The sequence below is a fragment of the Drosophila mojavensis genome, unplaced genomic scaffold (genome assembly GCF_018153725.1).
Source record: "Drosophila mojavensis isolate 15081-1352.22 unplaced genomic scaffold, ASM1815372v1 contig_231, whole genome shotgun sequence".
NCBI classification, from domain to species: Eukaryota; Metazoa; Arthropoda; class Insecta; order Diptera; family Drosophilidae; genus Drosophila; species Drosophila mojavensis.
This window is the reverse complement of record NW_025318772.1, coordinates 1,811,870-1,835,241: the sequence shown is the minus strand read 5'-3', so window position 1 is coordinate 1,835,241 and position 23,372 is coordinate 1,811,870. Positions and strand designations below refer to the sequence as shown.

General features: G+C 35.1%; 1 protein-coding gene across 1 annotated transcript in view; it reads left to right on the top strand.

Annotated features, from left to right (window-relative positions):
* The window catches only part of LOC6574626 (AF4/FMR2 family member lilli), a 103,155-nt gene that overhangs the window by 44,990 nt on the left and 34,793 nt on the right, over positions 1–23,372 (top strand). Inside the window, exon 2 of the mRNA XM_032733745.2 lies at positions 12,395–12,439. Within this exon, the coding sequence (XP_032589636.1) occupies positions 12,395–12,439 (45 nt within the window). The remainder of the gene's footprint in view (positions 1–12,394; positions 12,440–23,372) is intronic.

Here is a 23,372-nt window from a genome sequence, read left to right as displayed (position 1 = left end):
TAAAAGCTTAAAAAATACATGTAAATATTAATTTGTATGCTCTTGCGATTAGTCCTAGGTGGAATTATCGAATAGAAAACAGAATTTTATATTAAAAACCGAAAAGTGAACCAGAAATTTGATTGACTCAAATATTCCGTTTTGATTGTTGTTTCATAATTTTTTTTTTTTTTTTTACCATGACTGCTTGTTAAATCAGCTGACAGTTTACTTTGTAAAAGTCAAAATAATCCATTCGAATTGAAGGTAAAATAAAAAAGCAACTCGATGCATGTCGTCGTTATTCAAAATATACATGCATAACTTTATCGGAACCATTCATCATGATTCAGAGTGTTAAACAAACAGCGGATTTCCATCGAATTGCATTTAAGTCAACGTGCATATGCATATATCTATATTATTTATGTAGCTATATTTATATACACACAGATATATGTATGTATTTTATTATGGGTTATTCAACTTCAAGTTCGATTTACTTAGCGCCTGAATGTCATGCGTGCGACTTTAAACAAAATGATAAATATGATTTAAAAATATATATAAATATATATGTGTGCTAACTTTTGTTGTCATAAATCCTTTTGCAAATAGCGAGTGCATGACCTTGTCAAAATATTGTATGCATGTATATAAATGAAATTGAAATGTAATAAACATGTTTTAGGGAACAGCTGCTGGAAATTGTGCTTCGCCCAAAGCTGGATGACTCCTCAAAAAATATGTATATATGTATATTCTATAGATATGTAAGACAAGACTCAAGCGTTAATTTGTTGTTGTTTGTGTTGCTTGACGTGGCCAACGAAAATTTGTATCTTACGGATGCACAGCACGTTTTCAATTGAAGCCAAAGAAACCCTTTTGGCATGCATTACAATACACAATTTTATGGCAAATTAAATGTAATTAAGTGCACCCACACCCACACAGACTAGTTGTTGTAGCAGATTGATGGTACCATGAACATTTTAAGTGCACTCAGACAAAAATAAAATAATAAAAAATCAAATGTTAAATTGCTGTCGAATATGGCTTGCACGAATTTGCAACGCAATTAATTTTTATTGTTGACAAAAATTCGCCCTTAGAGTCATTTAACACTTCATTCGACACATCTGCGAATGTGTTGTAATAAATGCAATATGCAGCAAATGTATAAGCTTCGTTGAATACCCTGGATAGCAAAAAGGTCAATGTTTTCAATAACGATACAATATATGTATCTACGGATAATCGTTATGTAGTCTCAATATTATATATCATTTGTAGTTAAAAGACAAAATCATCCTTTATGCAATGTTTGTATGTTTGCTTTCTCTACCGATCAGTGCAATTTTATGAAATTTGTTTATATTACAGGATAACCTGTCGTACATATGAGTTGAGCTTCTCGCTCTTGCTTGCTTTAATTGAATTACCAAAATTTTAACGCCTGCTGTTACCACAATCCTGAATGTGTGTCATAATACATAATGAAAACTCAATTCGTCATGCAATGTGTCGCCTGAAAGGTTAAGCAGGCTCTTAACTGGGTCGGCTCGGAGAGTCTCCACAGCTGCCACTTGTGCAACCTTGAGAAGCGAAATCTAAAGGCGGCGCACACACGATTTCCGCAAGTGGCTTTTGCCAACTTGTTATGAAAAACCTGTTAAGGGCAGGCCGACCACAGGGCCATGTGTATGAAGCTCTGGGCTAGAAAGGAACCACGCACAAAGCGGTTTTTTTTCTCCTCTTTTTTAATGTCTACTTCTTTTTGTTAAAAGGAAACGACTCGAACAGGCTGCCAGTTGGCCGGCAATAGCACATGCAAAGCATCCGTGTGCAGTTGCTTACCTGTTCAACACACACACACACGCATACATACACACACAAACGCACGCACGCAGCTCTGCTTCTGATTCAGTCCAGTCATGGCAGCCGACAGCCTGTGAAGTTCACTAGCTGAGTTCAAGGTGAAGCGACCAGAGTTTCTATATGTATACCCTGCATATACATATACATATACATATATACCTATATACATATACCTCGCTTCATTCTCGGGAGCTCTGGTTGAGGTCTGCTCTTGCCAGAGTGCCATTTGCTGCGTCTTCGGCGTCTCTTCTTTACCGTCATCGTCTGCTGGGCTTCCTTTTGGACTGTATGTCTGTATGTTTTTGTATTATTTTTTTTCTTAATTTATTTTGTACCCAACTGCTGCTTGCTCCCATTTGCTTGAGCAGTATCTTTAATGCCAGCACTTTGGGCACATAATTACATGCTGCTGGCATATACTAATGTATGTATATATGTGTGTATCTTGTAATGCCGAATGCAAGTGCTGTAAGAGTTATTCGTAGGGTCAAAGCAGAATTCAATCGCGGCTATTGAATAAAAAGTTATGTTAAAATAAATAGAGTCAGACTTAAGTTTATTTAATATAGGTCAATGATTTGATTTGACATTTTAAAGAATTCTCAAATTAAATTCTGAAAAAAAATTTAAAAATAAAAAAATATATATAGTTATGTTCCTCGTTGAAATACTATATGAGACTGATTTACTAAATGATATGAGTAGTATCCTTAGCATAATTACTAAAACCAAACATCTCATTCAAAAATCTTAGAGAGAGATTGATTAACAATATCATATGCAAACTTTGCTTAGAGAAATTGATTAGCAATATCAAGTTTTCAGTAACTGTTCTGCGAGTCATATTCAAATATTCTCAGAATTGCCTCTCACACAGTTTGCAGCATATGTGTCACGAATCAGCATATATGTAAATATATAATCTCTGCCTCATTTCTTCGCTTGAAATAGAAACATTTATATAACCCGTTGTCCTCATTATGAAAGAGATGAATAATTGAGCTTGGGATTGAGTGTTTCAATGAGATCATCCAAAAATTGCTAAAAATGCTAGGCAAAGGGTATCAACTGATTCGCCTAATAAATGAATATATATATATACAAATATATACACATACATATATATAAGTGTGAGCCATAAATCACATACTCTGTTACCTATTTGAGGTGCCCCATGCTCCATGCTCCCAGCGTGGCAGGTAAAAAACGTGTGTGGACAAGGCCGGAAAGCTGCGTCAGCGAAGCGCCAAGCGTCAAGCGTTGTGGTGCGCATCAAAGCGTATGAAACATAGCTGAAGGCAGAGCAGGGGGCGTGGCATGCCACAGGCATAGAAGTGCAGAAAGCGAAACACTGTCAAGAGTTCACTTGAGTTTGTCAACTGTGTTAAAATATTATGCTAAACTCTTGGATACGTCAGGGTGTATTTATGTAGTGTATTCGCCAGTCGGCTGTTTTGATATGCTACTAATCAAATTGGTCTGTAAAAACATTCGCAATAGACAAACAATTTAGCATTGCGCAGAGCGTGCCCATATTTGAAAGGGGGGAAGTGTAGGAGGCGTGGTCTGCTATGTTGCACAAGCGTAATTAAATTTCAATTAATGATTTCAACGAGCTGTTGTTGCTGCTGCTGCTGCTTTGAGTGTAACAATATTAATTAAAAGTGTTGAGGACTCATAAAAATTAAAAAGTGTTGCAGAAGCAACAACAAAAGCAAAAAGCCAACAAGAGCAACAACAGAGACGACCGCAAAATGATTATTGAAACAGCGTTGATTGTTTTTGTTGTTATATTTATTTAACTGAACAACAACGGCGACAACAAGTTTGTTGCCTCGAGCCCAAAAGCGCGTGTGGCAGCTACATAAAAAGAGCAGCTGTTGATTTTACCAAGCCAAAACACTTTTCCTCATTGCTGCTGTGAAACGTATAAAAAAGTTACTCCCATTGGATGCTGCTGCTGAATACGAAAGTTGATTTTCTGCGAAAAATAATTTTTGCGAGACAGTCGATATAAAAGTCAAATTTGAATTAATAACAAGGGAAACAAATTCATTCTTCGAATCTTAATTGAATTTGTTGCTGTATTTATTATTAGCTTTGTATTAATAGCTTATGCTAAAAATATGTATATCATTATCGAATTATAGATTTTGTAATTCGCCAATTTGTTTTCCATTTATATTCCCAAAAATTATTCAAAACGAAAATGATAAAAGAAAGCCAAACCAATTTCCAGAAATACAATGATGAATTTACGTCATTCGAGTTATAAATATTAAACATTGGTAATAATTGATATCTGTCTAAAACAAATAGTCCGAATTCCTCAATAGCAAAGTTCAATTCGCTTTAAATAAATGTTCATATCGGATTTCAGCATAATTTTTGCCCCCTTTTGTGCTTTGGCATCTTTCGGGCTGTGCAAGTGAAGCAATTTCACAGCATAGAAATGTAATTTATTTCAGTAATTTTTGCTTAGCATTTGATCCAACTCATAGCAATGCTTTTTGGCATTCTCTAAATCGCCCGGGCGTATTTTTGGCATGTTTGCAAATATTTACGAATTTTAACACGTTTTGTTTACGTCCAAATTTTGACACACGAAGCCCCAGGCATAAATTTTAGCTTGGAACGAATTTGGCTTTGAAAAGCGAACAATCAGGAAAAGTCAATAAAAATAAAAGGTCAGAGATGATTGACTCCATTATGAATTTGCTCATATATATAATAGAAATAGAAATCTGAATTATAGTATTTTGTGTGTCTACATACTTTTATGCTAGTTTTCACTAATGAGAAACTGTTTGCATGTTTAAACTTGTTCAGCTCGCTGAGGGAATATGGTTTCCCACTAGCACATCTTTGGCTTCCCCTTGGCTTAATTGACCCCCAAACAGATTTTATGACCATGCTTCTATATATGTATAATATGTGTAGATCTATAATGTGGGACGCATTCTCATATTTCTCATTACATCCAACTTGGGGGGCAGCTTAGCTCTTATCTAAGGCGCCTTAATGTGGAGACACAGTATCATTGGATACCCTAGGCTTGGATCATTTCAAGAGTTGTTACTTGAGTAGTTTGTTCTATGTTTGTGGTATCTTTTGCTTAATATATACTTTGCTTAATCATATTAATTATGTTAATTAACGTCTCCTTTCAACTAGCTGACGGCAGTTCAAGCAATTGTTCTTGCCCAGGGTATTACTAATAGTGTAATATCTATGACGGTGCAGTTCTTGTGAGTTTCGTCATAGTTATGAAATGCTCTTTCTATGCAGACATATCTAGCTATTCATATGGGCACATGCCCACCAAAATCTAAGCTGTGAAAGTAACAAAAACAACAACAAGGATAAGAAATACCATTTTTGGCCCCTATATAAGCTTAGTCATGTGTGTACATCTGTCTATGTGAGTGTGTGTGTGTATTTTGGGGTTCTTTTGTGCCATCATGAAAAGCAATTTCATGTTATGAATCCTTTTTTCTGGCCAAGGCGAAGCAACGCGCCATTTCTGTATTTATTGTACAATAAAATATTATATTTACAGTGAACGAAAAAGCGGCCGTCTCGTGTGTGTAACCCTTCTGCTTTTTGTATAACCGAGTGGTTGTGTGAGTGTGTGAGTGCTTCGCTAATAGCTAAAAAGTTGCTCAGCTACCGTATGCCTCCTACTCTCGCTCTAGCACAACCATTGCTCGTCCTTCGACATGAGAGTCAGCCCGTCTCTCCTTTCTCCTCTAAAGGATTTGCCATGCTCTGCCTGCGGTTGAGTCTCGCCAACTTTTTGTACTTGAGCTGCCATTTCGCTGTTTCTCTAGACGAGCAACAACAACAACAACAACAACAGCAACGACTGCTGCAATGGGCATAGCGGCAATTCGTTACGGCTCACATATCGCACACCCGCAAAACACACGCTCACACACACAGACTAACACATAGTTATACAACCTACATATCCGTTTTGACGCCCCAAAAAAACTATACGGGTATGGCTAAGAACAAAAAAGAAAGACTAGCAGCTACTCTATACTCTATAGTACGTTTTTTAATCAACTAATATTCTATTTAATTTAACAATTGTAATATTGACATATACCAGTATTTTATAATGTAATTTCTATATTTGAATTTAACATTTGTCATTTCGGCATATAAAATAATTTGATAATACAACTTATATATGTTACATGTGTAAGAGAGAAGAGAAGAGAAGAGAAGGGTATTCCAAATTTGTTATTATTTTGCTGCCTTGTCAAAAAACATGTGAAACTATTTTCTGCGTATTTGTATGATTTCGGCATACGGATAAAGTTGCTGCTCGCGTAAAAAGACGGCGAAAAATCTTGGCCCGAAAGTAGACTATATACACATACACACTCACATACATATCTTGGCTCTGGATGTGTGTGATAAGTCCAATTTCTATTACGATTTCGATTATTTGTTATTTGTTATTGTGCATTGTACTATGTTTGTTGTTGTTTTCTCTTCTTGTTGAAATTGTTGCTGTAGCTGTCCACGTAGTTGTTGTTATGGTTGTTGTCATTGTTATTATTGCTAGTCATGTGCGCCGCATTTTTTTCTGCTATTCTAACTGACAACATTCGCTTTGTTCGGTTTGCCCAAAATGCCAGCTGCACGAAATTTTATACTTGCCCAAAAGTTCCTTCTCTTTTTTTGCATGGGTGAGCGTGTGTGTGTGTGGAAATATAGGTATTTTTATCAAACTTGATGCAGTAAAGATGCTTGTGCTTTAAAGTGTTACTTGTTGCTAAAAATGAAACGAAATTTCAACTAACAAATCACATTATTATGATCTAGTGATAAGTATAAAAATATAGCTATTGATTTCTATTGCATTTTGTTGATATTGTCAATAAGCTTTAAATAAATATTTTTTAAATTAGCTGACGTACTGTATTTATTTTTTTTCGCTTAGATTGTATTCCTTTGTCAGTCTAAGCTGACATTTTTGAAATTCAATTTACCTATTCTATATCGATTAAAGTCAAACTTTCTACAAATTTACATACAAATTGAGCCAATTTTGTATTTTGTCTTTTAACTTCCAAGTCGAGATGAAAGAAGGAAATTTTTAAAACAAATTTGTGGACAAGTTAAAACATTTCGAAGCATTTTACCCTAGAATATTTTATATGATTTGTTATATTGTTATATTGTTTCTCCTATTACATTTAGGACAAGGCACAAAATTCGTGCATTATATACTTGAAGTTAACGGACGTTCACAAACTAACGGTATGTCAACCTGGAGGGTATTGTCACATTTTGTGGATAGCTGTCAATAGCAATTCTGTCGTGAGTTGGGTGTAAATCGTAAAGTTTTCCATTTTAATAGCCCGTATATATGCATGCTCTGGTTAAGCCACAAGCCATTTAAAAATTGATGCGACCTCTTAACGATGGCAATTGAACGCATATGTCTCGAATGTTTCGACTGGCCATAAATGGCATAATTAACGCATATTAAATTATATTCATACTGCCAAACTGTGCAGTTTGTCCTCGTGGAGCTGCGCAAAATCGATGAAAGGAAGTTATTTATGCATGTGGCTAACTATAGAGCGAGTATGTTGCTCAGAGTTCACATTCTGATGAGCTATATGAGCTATATGACGCTTGGCTTCACAGAAAACAAAAATAAGAGGAAAGATGTAAAAAGTAGAGAAAATATTCGAGTCTGGAAAAGAAAAAGAAAATAAATATTAAAAAACTAAATATATGCGAGAGGAAAAATAAATAAATAAAATGTTTACTTAAGTTTTAGTAATGACCAAGCGTAAATATATTTAAATTTGAAAATCAGAATAACATAATAAATGTTAATTAACATAAATTTTAACTAATAACAGAACAGAAAACTCAAATTTGTTTGCACAGTGCAGGCAGTGTAAGCACAAGTCAATTCGATTGAAAGCAAAAAAAAAAAAAAATCAGCTCAGCAATTTAAAACGTTTTTCATTTCCATGCGCAGTTGAAAATATTTCATATGCAATTTTTTTTTGCAAACGGATAAAAATATATGTAAATGTTTATATGTATCTATATATACGTAGATTGACTACCATTCATAAAGGCATATCTTTATTTTTCATATATGTTTGCAAGTTCATGAAAGATTGACGGCAAGCGCAGTTATATATATTTTGCATCGAGCCAACGATTTATGTGGGGCGCGCTCTCAAGGTTAACTGCAATAAGCAAAGCGAACTGAAATAACAAAGCGACGAATGAATGCATTGCAATTAAAATGCAGTTTATGGTTGCTATAATAATAATAATAACAACAACAACAAATTGCAGCAGCAACAAAAGTCGCGTAACCAGTCAACCTCAGAGGCAGGCAAAAGAAACAACAACAACAACAATAACAGCAAAGTATAGACTAAAGCCCCACAAGTATTGTCAGTAACAATTCGTCATTCATGGATTTATTCAAATATACAAAGCTATATGTTGTATACATATATGTATATACGTATATACATATATATATATAGTTCACTCTGTGTCAGATTTGTGTACAAAGTGCGCTGAAACGCAGAACTGACAACAACAACAAAAAATGGTCTGGACTTATACAGTAAAAGCTGACAGGGTTGTCAAATACCGCGAAAAGCTTAAAAATAGTGAAAAGAAATTTGCGACTTTTTGTGTGTACAGCTCTTATTGTATTTCGAGCCGCTTAACTTTGTGAAAACTGAAGAGATTTTTAAGGATTATACGGTGAAATTCATTGTTAACCCACTTTGGTACATTAATCTGAAAGTTTCCATATGAGTCGGATATTTAGTTAATAAACATTTTAAGTGATGTATGTATTTTGCGATGGGAATATTTTTTATAGCTGATCAAAACTAAAGAAATTTGTTTAATGAAAACCTAATTTTTATAAAAGGGGAAAACTTGAGAAAGTGCTATTTATACATATATATTTTTTATTAGACTTGAATAAATACTAGTTGGTCTGAATATAAATAACATCTCTATAAATACTTAATAACTTTAACGTATATTAACTTGGAGCAGAGCTGATTGCTTTGTTTTCCAAGAAAGCATTTAACTAACTATTTATATCGGGTGCGTGGATTCAATAGACCCTTTTCCCTCAACGCTTTTAAATCGATTATAGGCATGGCGTACATTTTAAATGCCGGCTGTTGGAAACGCCGCAGCAATTGTCAGATAAAAAATGTATAAGCATAAGCTGAAAGGCCGCTAAGGGAAAAGATTATATTTACACAGTTGAAAAGTCACACACACACATGCTCTCTCTATCTCTCTCTATATGTTTAAAATCATATATGTATATATTTTAAATTTGCTGCAAACATTTAAGGTTTTTTATACTAATTTAAGATTTTAATTTCCATTTCTTTGCAGGTAAGCTACAACTCTGGTTGAGTGCTTGAATTGGGCGCAGCTAAAAATCATAAATATATATTAGAGCTACATTTGATCATATATTAATATATATTTATATACAAAAATCAACATGTATGCATTTAACCTTATCTTATTTATAATATCGAAACTCTATTTATGTATACAAACGTATATTATGGATAATAACAACAAGCTCCCTCATCCAACCCGCAACATTTGTAATTTGTATTCACTGTAGCTTTATTTATTTAACTTTTCAACAAATTTATTATAACCAAAATGAAAAAAAAAGAACAACATTAACCATGTGTATACCCTAACCGCAACCAAAACAAAACCCCTCCGTCTCTCCTCTCACACCGAAATAACCAATTTTTGCTTTTATCTAGTGCAACAAATCGTGGCAGTTGTGGGGGCAGAGGCAAAGATTCTATTATATATTGTACATTTGCATAAACAATTTATGGCAGGAAATTAAAAATGCTTTTTGTTTGACAATTTGCCAAACATTTTGTATCCGCATTTAGGCAACAAGATTCGTAACATTTGCGCCAAATTGAAATGCAAATGCCAAAACTGCTGCCAGATAGGTTTGATTCATTTATTTTTGATTTTATTATAATTTTCTTATCAATCAGCTGATTTAAATCTAATGCGCTAATTATAATTTTGGTTTTAATTAGCTTAGCTATAGAGTGAAATGCGCAATTATATATTCCTGGAGCTCCTCATATGAATATATTTTTCTCTATTCATAAAATCTCACTTGCCTGATTTTTTATTTTTTTGAATTTTTCGTAATATGCAAAAATTCATGAGTGCAATTTATGCTCCTAATTATGAGCATGCCACAGGCATTTTCCGCCTCATGCTTTCACCTCTCTCTCTCGCTCTCTGTCTTTCATGCTCTTTCACTCATTAGCCTTTTCAGTGTAGAGCTCGAGAGATGGTGCTTGTTGACATTTTGGTGTCACGGATTTATTTGGTCGTCGAGCTTTAGCTAGCTAACAGGGTTTTTAGCCTGCGATGCGAATAATTAGGGTAGAAGATGCACAAGAGCTTGTGTCAGCTGAAAAAGGTGGGAAATGTGTTGGCGCTTTAAAAATCTGTCAGCAGCAACGCGTTAGAAATTTAAGCTCAAGATGTGTTGAATCTTGAATCTGTGTCACTTAACATGTGAGTAGGATCCTCTGTGATGTTAGAGAAACGAATTGCTGAGAGCAAAAAAAATTAATTTATTTTAGATTAGGTCTGTAAAATATTTTGAATGTTATCCATGAGATTTGAGCGCATTTATTTGTAATTATAAGAGCATTAAACGTCTGAAGGTATTCCAATAGAGCTTATATTTAGTTGTTTAATAATATATAAATCCACACAGCTGCTTATGTTATTAGCTATGATTAAAAAGAACAAAGAATATTATTTAACATCAATATTACCTGGATTTCTCATGATTCATATCATATTTTCAATGAACATTTTAATTAAATAATACCACCATTAGCTAGTTGACAATTAAAGTTTCTCTCTGCGGTTTTAGCTTCTCATAATTGGCAGCTAATAAAATCAAAGGATATCACGCATTCGCCCCATATGCCACACTGGGCAGTACATCACAATTATTTAAATATTTAAATTAACACAAAGAAACTAATATAAAATTTATGTCTATATTATAATTCGTATAACAATAATCATCGCTATTGTTGTTCTTTTTTCTAGCTATTTATTATATATGTGTTGCTGTGGTCCTTGTTGTTGTTGGTGTTGTCTCTAAATGTTAATTATAAGCAGCTCATTTTAATAATATGTATTGCCTCATATTATAGGGGCTGTAGTCCTGTTTGCATATATCGTATTTTTATGTAGTCTAATTTTAGCTGTTGGTTTTAACCCTGACTCCACTCGCGCTCCGCAAAGTATGCTAGCATAAATGGAACATATATATAAATTACATTTGGCAAATTATGTATATATATTATGCAAAATTTATGACAAAATTTATGCGCATAAATAAGCAGATACAAACACGAGCGAAAGCAAGGCTTAATTATTAAGCCTGCATATATGCGTAGCTTACATTTGTTTATTAATACAACAGCAAAACAGTAACAATTTTTGTGTTTGATCAGTGTGAGAGTCTGCGTGTTATATTCATACATACATTATGGTTTGGTTTGGTTTTGTAATTAAATGTAATTAAATTCAATTGGTTTTTTTTTCTGCTAGCCACAAACGTGTTTGCATTTTACATCAACATTTTTAACATCTCAAATTATATTTATTTCTTATTTGCTTATATATTTATAGCTTAACATGTAGTTGTCCCTGTTTTTGTGTGTAAACTGTACAGGTTGTATTGTTTCCATGTGTAATAGTAAATCATTTTGAATAGGATACTGGAAATACTTGGACGCTGGTCGAAGTGGAATTGGAATAACATTTTGAAAATATTAATAAATTTTTTTTTTATCTATCTTATAATTACTCCACTTGACAAACGTCCGCTGCTCCTCTTAACCATTGTAAATATCTATTACTAAGTTGTGAACATCTCTTAACAATATTGAAAACTTGCGCATTTTGTAAATATAATGCCGATAATAGAACGAAATACGTAGTACATAACCAATAATAACACAAATATTCCCGTTTCATTCAATCGAATAGCATTCAAAACAAGTGGTCGGCCATACGATATGTAAATTCATTTATATCCTTCCCTTATGCACACAGACATACACACGCATATATACATACCCGACATACATATACATTTAACTATGCATTGCAAAATGTGCAACCAGAATGTAGTTCGCATCTATAGACAGAAATAACATGTGCTCCCATCTCTCTCTTTCTCTCTCACCCCATAACCAACAAACCAAAAAAAAAAAAGAAAAAAATTAAAAATAAAAGAAAAAGTAAATTGCAAATATTTTTGCCAATCCAAAACCAAATATCAAATACCTCCAAACTTCCCAAAAAAAAAAAAAAAAAAAAAAAACGTTAAAGCATAAATCGACAATAAAATCTACATAGAGAGCAATTGAAAATTTTTTATACCAGTGGCGACATTTTCTTTTCTGGTTCTTTTTATATATTGCAGGTTTCAGACACCAATAAAAGCGTTTGCCTGCCTGACAGCCACAAGGTAAGCTCTAAAGCTGCTACACCGAACACAATTATGAAATACCTTTTAATTATATACATAACCAACATCTAACTACATTAAAACATCATAATTTTTTTCATTAGCTGCATTTATATATATGTATATGTATCTATATTTATACATATGTCTACATGTCGTTCGATTAGACTTGATTTGGTATCTAAAGTCCATTGGCTAGTGCTCAAATGTGTTTTCAAATATTGTCAAGTTGTCATTTCTATTAGATGAAAGTAAAAACGTATCTGAATTAATTTAAAGTATATTTTCAATGTGTAGTAAATAAATATAGTTAAATAGTTTATGTAATCAACATTTTGTGTATACAAATTTTTTATTTTTTTTGTTTGAAGATTTTGTATTATTTATGTTGGCAACATTACCCTTTTTTTTATGTCAGCATTTTGCTGTGCGGACTTTGTGTGAAAAGTTTTACTTTAAAATTTATTTTTTAAATGTAGACTATTTTTTTTATTTATTTATTTAGCATATTTCATTCTTTTGTCAATAAATTGTACTCGCTCTAGCATTGCATACTACATTCAATTTCAATCCTTAAATTTATTGGAATTTTCTAATAAACATTGCAAAGTTTCTTTTATTATATTTGCATATTCTATATTCAAATTAAATCGAGTTGAAATCACAAATTAAATGGCTGTATTTGTTGATTGCTTAGTGTAAATGGGTCAATTGTATAATTTCTACTGTATACTACATGCTGTGCTCTTGAGCCGCTCTGTTTGACAGTAGAAATGACTCGAATTTCAGAATTACCGTTATGTTTACAAAGCTGTCTGTGCATTTTGTGGCCAAAAAGGGCAGCAAGCAGCTAAAAGGCATTCCGGTCAAGGCTTTAGTCTGGACAGGATAGCAATTAATTAGTGTGACTATATCTGTTTGGTATTACAATTTTACGACCACACACACACACACCCTCACACACACACACATACTTGTCCATATGCAACAGGTCGGACAGTGAGTTGGGCTGTGCAGGTATATATTAGAACCCGTTTGACAATGTTTCAATCCGAAAAGACGTTTTAATGTTTCATAAATGTGTGTTACGTGCTTATGGACAACGGTGCGCGTGTGTGTGTTGATTGTGTCTTCAGCTAACACTTGATTATTTGTTGTTATTTGTTGCTGGTAATGTTGGTCAGGCGGCACGTTTCGGTTGTTAAACTTCAAAGGTGTTGCTCAGAGGGCCATTGAAGTGCATTTAATGACCATACTAATGTATTATAGTTGTTAAATGAGAAAAGAGACAACAATATGTTTCACATGAATCATCCGAGTTGTTAAGAGAAAGAAAGCTGAAAGCGCTGACTTCAACTGAACTCAACTGAACTGGGGAATGAGTTGTGTTGTATTGCTACTGCTGCCAAAAATCGATTTTCATTTCATTCACTTCAATGTGCGACAAATTCACAGAAATATGTGGAGGTAGCTTCGGACTACTTACTGTCCTCTCAGTATATTGGCAATTACTTTTTAAACTGACTTCTGAACGTGCAGCAGATTTTCGCTTTCAGCTTTTCCTCGAACTGCACCAAATACCAAAGCTTTTATTAAAAACTCTCAGAGTTTAAATATTTTATTAAAAACTCTCAGAGTTTAAATAGAGAGTAAGTCAGTTACGTGTTTCTGTTATAGTTCGTTTGATTATCTTCATATTATTATAATCAATAATCTGCTCAAGTGACAGCTCTATGTATAGAATTGTCAAGCGTATGGTGCTTCCTTTGAAATTTTCTATAATCCGCTTCAAGCTGTGTGAATTTTTAGTAGCCACTGCTATGCAGACGCTATAAGTTTATCATCGAGCCAATTACACGCATGGACATACATAATTGAATAATCGCAATCGTAATCGGCGATAATGACAAACAGTTTAGCGCACATATAGCAACACACCATAAAAAAAAACATGTGCAAGGGGGGTGGGGCCATAACAACCTCTGTTATATGCAGCAAAGGCGTCTGCCCTGCAGCACATACACAAATAGTGAAAGAGTGAGATAGACTGAGAGACAGGCAGCTGGCGCAGACGGCACACAAGTCACAACACATGCACACACACACACTCACACTCACTCATACACACCCGTTGTGTGGTATGCGCGATATTTTATCCGCTAATGTGCAATTATAAACAAATTTCGTTGTTTGTTATTTAAAATGCGGCAACAGCAAAACAGTAGAGGGAAGGTGAAACTAAAACACGCCTATTTGATGATTGTTGTTGGTCGAGTTGTTAGAGCAGTGGGTGTTCGCTATAAATTGTGTGCGCATAGTCATGCATGTCATGCAATGGCTTAGCTAGGACACAAACCTACCAAGTGCAATTGGTCGAATGAGAATGGTCGCACGATGCGTGCAGCTGCCACATTTGCCACATGTTCAGCTGTGGGAAAACAAGCGGGCATTGCAAGCGATCAGCTGGCAGTAAGTGCCTGTTGTTATTGTTGCTATTTAAGGTGCTAAAATGTCAGGCTTAACAAAATGTTGTAAAACACGCAAACAACTGCCGCAGCACTGAGCACTGAAAGCTGAAAGCTGAAAACTGAAAACTGACATCCGCAATTGTGCAATTTAATTGCTTTGCAATTCATATCATGTTGTTGCTGCTGTTGTGGCAGCAGCTGCTGCACCAAAAAAGTAGACTACACGAAATTCACAGCGATTTCGAAACAATAGCTGCTGCAACCAGGTGAAAAAAACAACAGTAAGCTGGGCTGGTTGACATAGCAGCTGATAGAGCACAAATTCCAAATAATATTTTCAACAGAATTTCAAAAAGAAAGTGGATTTTTATGTGGAAAAATGGGGAATATATAGAGGAATGCAGTTAGTTAAGTTTCAGTGCGAATTGCTAAATCACAAAATGGAAGAAGATCTTCCTGTAATAATAAACATAAATAAATCATATTACTAAATAATAAACTTGAATAAATATTATTACTAATGTCAATATGTTGGATAGATTATTCGAAAAAATATTGCACATATTTTTCAAATAAATAATCTTACTTTTCTTACAATTTGTGCTTGCTCATATAATAATATTACATATTTGTATTCATAGTTAATTTCACTATTAAGTGGAAACTTCAGCGAGTAATGTCATAAAATGCCAAACTAATAAAATTCTGTTTAATACTTAATTTAATTTTAAATCAACAAAAACCTTCTATGTATTACAATTGAAATTATTGATCAAACTCGCTGTGAAATAATTGTCAGAGAGATTTCAGTTTCAATTAAGTCTCCAAATTTCAGATCTGACTCACAGAATAAATTCTCTACTACACATTCATTTCGAGCAGCTGAGCGCCGAATGTTAATTCAATTAAATCGCGCTTTTCATGGCGAAATGCTATCGAAAGTGGCTGGAATTTTCGTTGACCAACCTGCAGCACTGACACATATAACAAAAGTTGCAACACGCTTCGACTGTTCCAATTATAGTCACCCCGTTTGGCCTACAATTAAAAGCCACCACCCAGTTTTGTTTCTTTCCAATTTATTTTGAATTTTCCGCTAGTGACCAAAAAAACCGACAGCACGCACTACGGGAATTTTCCCCCAGGCTGAAAAGGATTTTTTGTTTTGTTTTTTTGGCTGTTTTTTAAACAACTTCCGGTCCGCACGGAATTTCAGTTTGAAGGCAGCTTTAATTACGCGTCAGTTGCAGCTACAGTTCTTAGTTGAACTTCTTTTGTTTGTCTTTTTATTTCCGTTATTTTAGCTTGGTATACTTTCTTCCGTTTTCGTTCTGTTTGTCACATTGTTTACAATTTTATCGTGTCTCTGTTTGTTGTTTCGCTGTTTGTATTTACGCACTTGACTGCATTCTAAATTTAGATTTTTAAATACTAATGAATGTAATGGTTAATCGAAAATTAAAGAAATATAATAACGAAAAGTTAATGAAACATACAAAATAATAATTAATATATAAAAGTTAAACAAAATGAAAACTTTTCAAATTAATTTCTCTATACAATATGGAAAAGAAACTCTTGTTGTTAAATCTTTCGAAAACGAAAATATATTTTGATTTGCCTTCCACTCAGCCACTTCTGTGTGCTTCTGCTTCTTCTTCTTCTTCCTCCACTTCCTTAGGAATTTCCCAACGGATGAAGCTGGTTTGCTCATTTAACTTAACTTGTATAAATGAGAATGGCCGCACAGCTTTTGTTTTGCGTGACTTTAAGTTGGGCAGGCATAATGTGAGGCTAAGCACATGCCATTTTTAGGAATGAACTTAGCCAAGATCTATTAATCAATATAAGCAGTAGCTCCATGAAGTTTCCGTGCCCGTGCTCTTTGGCCATTCACAATCGTCAGCCACTTAATTTCCTTCACAGCGCTAACAATGGTCGATTGCCGATTGCCAATGGCCCGACACTGCGTACAGTTCATTTCCTTGCACCGAACTGTTCAGAATTTCGATGGGCTGGCCCTAGTGTCCCTTGTGGGGGCAAATATCCAAACGTCCATTTTTGGCAATTACAAACACATTGAATTTTCAATTCGGATGCTTGACATGAATTCGAAAATGCTGCCAACAACGATAGCAACAACAACAACAACAGCAACAACACGCGATACTGTGATTTGAAGCGAGGCAATCGAAAAGCGAAGGGCACATTTGACATTTATGACGCATACGCCGTGTATGCCGTAGCGATTAGAGATGGAATGATTTACAATGCAGGCACGAACTGAAAATGCTGGAATGTTGACGTCGGATTGTGTTCATTTGAAGTGGTTTTTGATTAGGTTTGAGGATTGAGGAAACATCGTTTGCTTACTTGGTTAAAGGTCGCTTTGGGAAGTCTATGAAGGTTGGTCTATTTAATAGTGTTCTTTTTAGTGCCATGTTATATAATTATTAAGCATTATTATTGTTATTTGATGTAAGCATGCTTAAGTCCAGAGTTGTTTTAATTAACTTTGAATTCTGTCCATACCTGGCCTGGGTTTAGTTGTCGTCAATTGGCATTCCATTCTAGCACGCACGAGCATTGCATTTGCTCCGCACTAATGTCCATTCGATTGACTCAGCTGAATGGTATACGTCTCTTGTTGAATGATGATGATGATGATGTTGGTGATGATGATTTATGCATTTGTAGCGCCTTTAGCGATAAGTGTTTTATGCAAATTCCTGTAACGCGCTTTCAATTTGTAGGCTTCGTTGTTGTTGCTATTGACTGGCTGAAAAATATGCAAATGAGCGCCTCATAATTTGGTGCCAGGGTAATTACCAAAAATGAACTAACTAATGTACAATGTGTGTATGTGTGTGTATTTCTATATGTATATGTGATATTGTTGTACGCTTTGCTCACCTTTTTAGGTTAAGTAAGGGCGTGGCTGTGCACCCAGCGGGTGTTGTGCCAGGCGAGTTGGCATACAAAGTTTTCTTCTCGCAAAAGTTTAAAGCACTGCAGCAGAAGCAGCAGCAGCAGGAGCAGCAGCACTAACAACAACAAAGCCAACACCGACACCAACAGCAATTGAGAGAAGGCCAACTTCGGTTCTGGCCAAAGTTTACAGCGCACACATGACCCATTAATAAGCGCCATGGCGTTTGCTGCAACTGCAGCGGGCTTTTTGTCTGCTTGACGCTTTTTGGTCATTTCATTTTTTGTTGGCCCGCCCGCAGCGCGTGACCAGCAGCCCCCCTCCCCCCACTCTCTCAAAACACTCCCTGCCTTTCGACCAACTGGCACTGTGCCCTGTGCACGCGTTGTCGCCATAAATTTTGGTCATGATTTTAGTGCTGCTGCTGCTGCTGCTGCTTCTGGTGGCAAAGTTTACACTTCCTACTCATTTAAATGCGTTTATCTATTTGAAAATGCTCAAGCAGACGCACACTTCACTGCACATAGAACAAAATGGATTTGCGGAGTTAGAACTGCGAGACAATTGGCCAAAGATCCCAGCAAACTGGGTGACTTCAGCTTAAGCTTCTTATAATTAATGCGCTTATAATAAATCAATTGACTGTATTCAAGCTATGAACTTGAGCAAGGAATTATTTATCCTTTAACGGTAATAAAAGCAAACTTGAAGTTAATTTCAGCTGAGAAGTATTTCAGATGAAGCACTTTTATTACATAAATAAATCATAATCATCATTCATTTTTCTGAGAGCTTTAAAAACTCGAATATAAGGATATAGTATAATTATAAACTTCCGGACTTATTTACCTATATCAATGAGCAGATGGTATATAAGTTCAATTTTCCACATGACCTAAAAGCATTTGAAATCAATGCACAATATCTGATTGGAAGCACTAGATGAAGGTCAGCGTATAAGTGTGCAGTGACGCTGTCAATAATGTATTACCCACACCGAGCGAGTGTAGATAACGTACCTAATAGATGCCTGTTATAGATACCAGATAGTATGAATGGAGCATGGGCTCGTAAGTAAATTATACGCAGTCGCTGAGCATCAGCGGTGAGTCAATGATAATGAGTCAAAAAGCGGAAACTATGAATAAATTTGCATAATACGCCGATACACACACGAACACACACACACACACACACATACACACTGCCGCAAGCAATTGCACACATTCACACATCTGAACTACTTGCTATGCATTCGACGCAGAGCTGTGGCATCCACAATTTGTGCGGCTAGGTCAAATGTTTGCGGCTTGAAGCCTGATGTCTGTGTATATGTGCATGTATGTGTGTATGGCTGAAGTATGTGGCATCAAGCACAATTACTTGCCATTGATAACGCATTATTGCAACGCTTCAGCTTTAAGTTCATACACTTATATGGGTAGACATGTGTATAGATATATGCAATCTAAAGAAGATTGAGTTCATAACAAGCTTTAATCATAATCCAATGGGTTTATATATTTTGATATTTAAATCTCAGTCCATTTGACGTCATTCAGGCGACAGAAATTCAATTAAACTTTTGTCAAACTTCCACCAACGCAACAGAAAACATATACACACATGGTTGAGTAACCCCTAGTCTCGTTTTCATTCTCTCTTCCCCCATTCTGTCTCTCTCTCTCTCTCTCTCTCTCTCTCTCTGCACATTTTATGTATAGGTGAAGCATCCGCTTTGGCGTTCAGTCAACATTCCCTATGCACAGTTTGCAATCCGGTGCGCCGTACTATTCAAATAGTTACGTTTAATCATATAGAACTCCGGTTTGCCAGGTGGCTCCCAGCTTTCGGGTTCGACGTGAATATTAAATAAATATTTAATGTGCATTAATTGCAAAGTCTACAAACTGTAACTAAAGTTAATTTTGCCTTTTTTGCTATGTATTATGGATTATGAATTATGTTTATTTAAAAATTCTACTCAGTAAAGACAAAAGCTTAATTTATCTTATTGCTGTGACATTATTGGACTAATTTGAAAATAAATACAATTGCTGAACTTTTAAATTCCTTCATCAATTAACATGCATACGAAAAACTGAATTTGTCATTGTCTTCAGACATCTTAAAGCTGCATAGAGACTATTAGTCAGCCACTATAAACTGTGACATTTGTGTTAATATTTAAGATAAATGCTTAAAGTTCTGTGTGAAATGAAGGCATGACGCCTAATGAATGGTGGCCCCGTGGCTTGGCAGAGAAGAAGCAGCTGGCAGCAGATGCTGCTTTTCAAGTTAATTAACTTAGGAAAATTTACTGTGTGTCTGGGCAGAGAATTCAACTGAATGTGGCTAGCTTTAAGTGTGCGTTAAACGGTTTGCGTCTTTGGCCATATTACACTGTCGGGTGAGCGGTGGAGGCGTGGTTGATAGAATTTTAATTTAAACTAATTGAAAAATGTATGCAAACCAAATTTTAAATACGTTTTAAGCCGAAACTTAAAATTCCCAAAATATAAAATAAATGTCAAAAAATTGGTCACTGTAAACAAAAAAAAAAAATGTCAGATTGAGAATTTTATTACCTTGAAGCAACTAATTAAAACAGCCAAATAAGTCGAATAACTCAAATAATTAAAGAAACTTTCGTAAATCGACTTTTAATTAGTTGTAAAATGGAATTTCAAAGTTTTCAAAGATCTTGCAAATGTGTCGATTTAGAGCGTATTTAAAAAGGTCACATAAATATTTAACTAGCCACACAAAATAGACACATGAACACACACCCACACACACTCAAAAACTCTCAAAGGCTGAATGCTTACGGAAGAGCAGACACACACATACGTACGCTCACTCACACAAACGGGAAAGAAACAACAAAACAGAACGCAAGCTCGTGTTATTCTCTATTCTCTATTTTTTTTTTTACCAAGAGTGAATATATGTACATCTGTGTATATATTTTTTATCAGTATATATATATATGTATATATTTAGACAAGCTTCACAAAGGGTAGAGTATCAGCTACAGGATGTGTGCAGTATGGCTTGTGGTTTAGTGTTTGGTTGCGTTGTAAATTATAATACCGACATAGAAACACTCTACAAAAAAACTGAAACTGAAAGGCTTGAATGAATAGATGTCGAAATTATTATATGGCTAAAAAGTATCTGAAAAGAGAATATTCTAAAATATCTCTGAATTAAATATAATAAATATATGTATATAAATAATATTCTATTTGAATATGAATGAGTACGTTACATGTGTGGTATGCCACGCGTCATGCCATTCGCCAATTTCAGTTACAGGGTATTGAGCATCAGACACTGCCCATCATTGTGCCGTAACAAAGAACAGCAAAAGCCTGTCAGTTTTACAATTGCTAAAGCTGTGTGTCTGCTGTGCTCTGTTGCCTGCTTATCAGCTGTGTTAGTCTGCCCCCGCCCCGCAACCATTTTACCATTTTCAGAAAATACTTTTAGGCGTAAAAATGCTCGACCATGTTTCGAAAACATTGTTGGCATTTTTATCCCGCCAGCTTTTCCAAGCGGTTCATTGCACTTGACCACGCCCATTCTGTAAAACGCAAATTGCAATGCGCCAGACTTTTATTACACGGAAATGACTTTGGCGTGGATTTGCGTGGGCTTTGCACAGTGGTAGGGCCCGGCTAGACGGCCCAAGTTAGCAGAGCCTCGCCCCGAACATACAAAAGGAAATATATATATGCATATATATACATAGGCACGTGTTTTATAGGCGCTACAATTGTCGCATGCTCAACGGTAATAAAAAGACTTTTGAGTTTGGCAAATCCGAAAAGCCAAAAATTTCCGATTATGGCAGCTCATAAAACTGCTTGGACTAGAAGTTTTCGCTGCCCCGTTGATATAGACATTTATTTATGACGCTTGTTATTGTTCTAACTTTTCTTTCCTTTCTTTAAGGTAGGTATTTTCTTAGCAGTCGTAAAAATTCAATTATGCGCTTGTAGGCGTGACAGCGGTGCAAACAAAATAAGATCCATCATAAAAAGAAAACAAGTACAATTGTATATAAATAATGTACACATTATTAAGGGAGGTGCTCCTAAGTGTGTCAGCATTTTTATGTGCCACATCCTTTTGGCTTTGACACACATGCAAATTACATCTGCTCGCTCCTTCAAACATGTTGATGCATGAATGAATGCCTTAACAAAGGCTGTGAGTGCAAGACTTTTACCAAAATGCAGATGCATGATGCTTTAATATGTGCATACAATGGAGAGCAACAATGGAAAAATGTTTCCGGCAAAGTGAAATGAATAAAGTTGAATATAATAATACAAAATAGAGCAGATTCTCACTCCAGTAAATATATGGAAAGTATCAAAATGTTAAAGCTGGAAACATAATAAGAATATCTTGTTGAAAGAAATATTTGTAAGTAAAAGAATTTGTTAATGGTTTTTTGGAATTAAAATAATTACAAATAATAATACATCAATTTTTATTAAATAAAGAAATATTTTAAAATCGTTTTCTACAGCTTATTAAAACTAAGAATGTTTTATGAAGAATCTTTGCTATAGCTATGCAATATATAACATGAAGAGAAACGGAAGCTATAAACGCGTTTACCAACACTGGTAAGATTTAAGAGAAGTTGGGAAATTATTCTGAAATATTAAATTGATAAATATTTTCAGACTTTTGTAAAAAGAGTTTTAATATAGAAAGAATTAAACACTGCTTATTGCTATTATGCATATTATAGGGTATATAGCGAACAGCTATACCCTTCACGTGAAATGAGAACTCCAAAAAAACATGTATAACAACTTGCCATAACGTATATTCCCTACACACACATTCTTGAGACATCATTGTAGATACATGCATACACACACATATATAGACACACATGCTACCCTCATTTCCTCCTGCATACAAAGAAAGCAGGCAAGCAATCCGAAGTTTCAGTTACGCTAGCTCCATTTCAAGCTTCGCTTAGCAGTGTCTACAGTTATTAACCTCTTTTGAGCGCTCTTCAGATTCAGCCCTCCCGGTTCGCTTTTCGCTCCCACACACTTTTTCACTTGATGAACTATAAGCTTTTAGCTGCTTATGTATGCATGTGTTTGTTAGTGTGGCTGGGTGTGTGCGCTTGTGTTTGTGCATGCAAAATTGTAGCATACTTTTATGCTGAGCCAAAGGACCGCCTTCGAGCGTCGCCTTAAGAGCTAAGCTAAGCTAAAGGCCGCACTTCTTTGTGTTTGTATGGCTTTTAAGGCAGAACATAATTGACTAATGCCGGTTTAACGTTACAAGACACACACACACTTACGCACACCCTGACAAAATGATAAAGCTGATTGACAAGCCTTACGATTTTGACATGACCCAGAATTGTGGTTGATACTTACCAGAGCCAATGGCAGAACAACATTGATAACAATCGAGCGATACACACACACACACGCACACACACACAGTGGCAGACAGACAGACACAGGCTCAGTCAGGCAATCAAGTTAGTTAACAT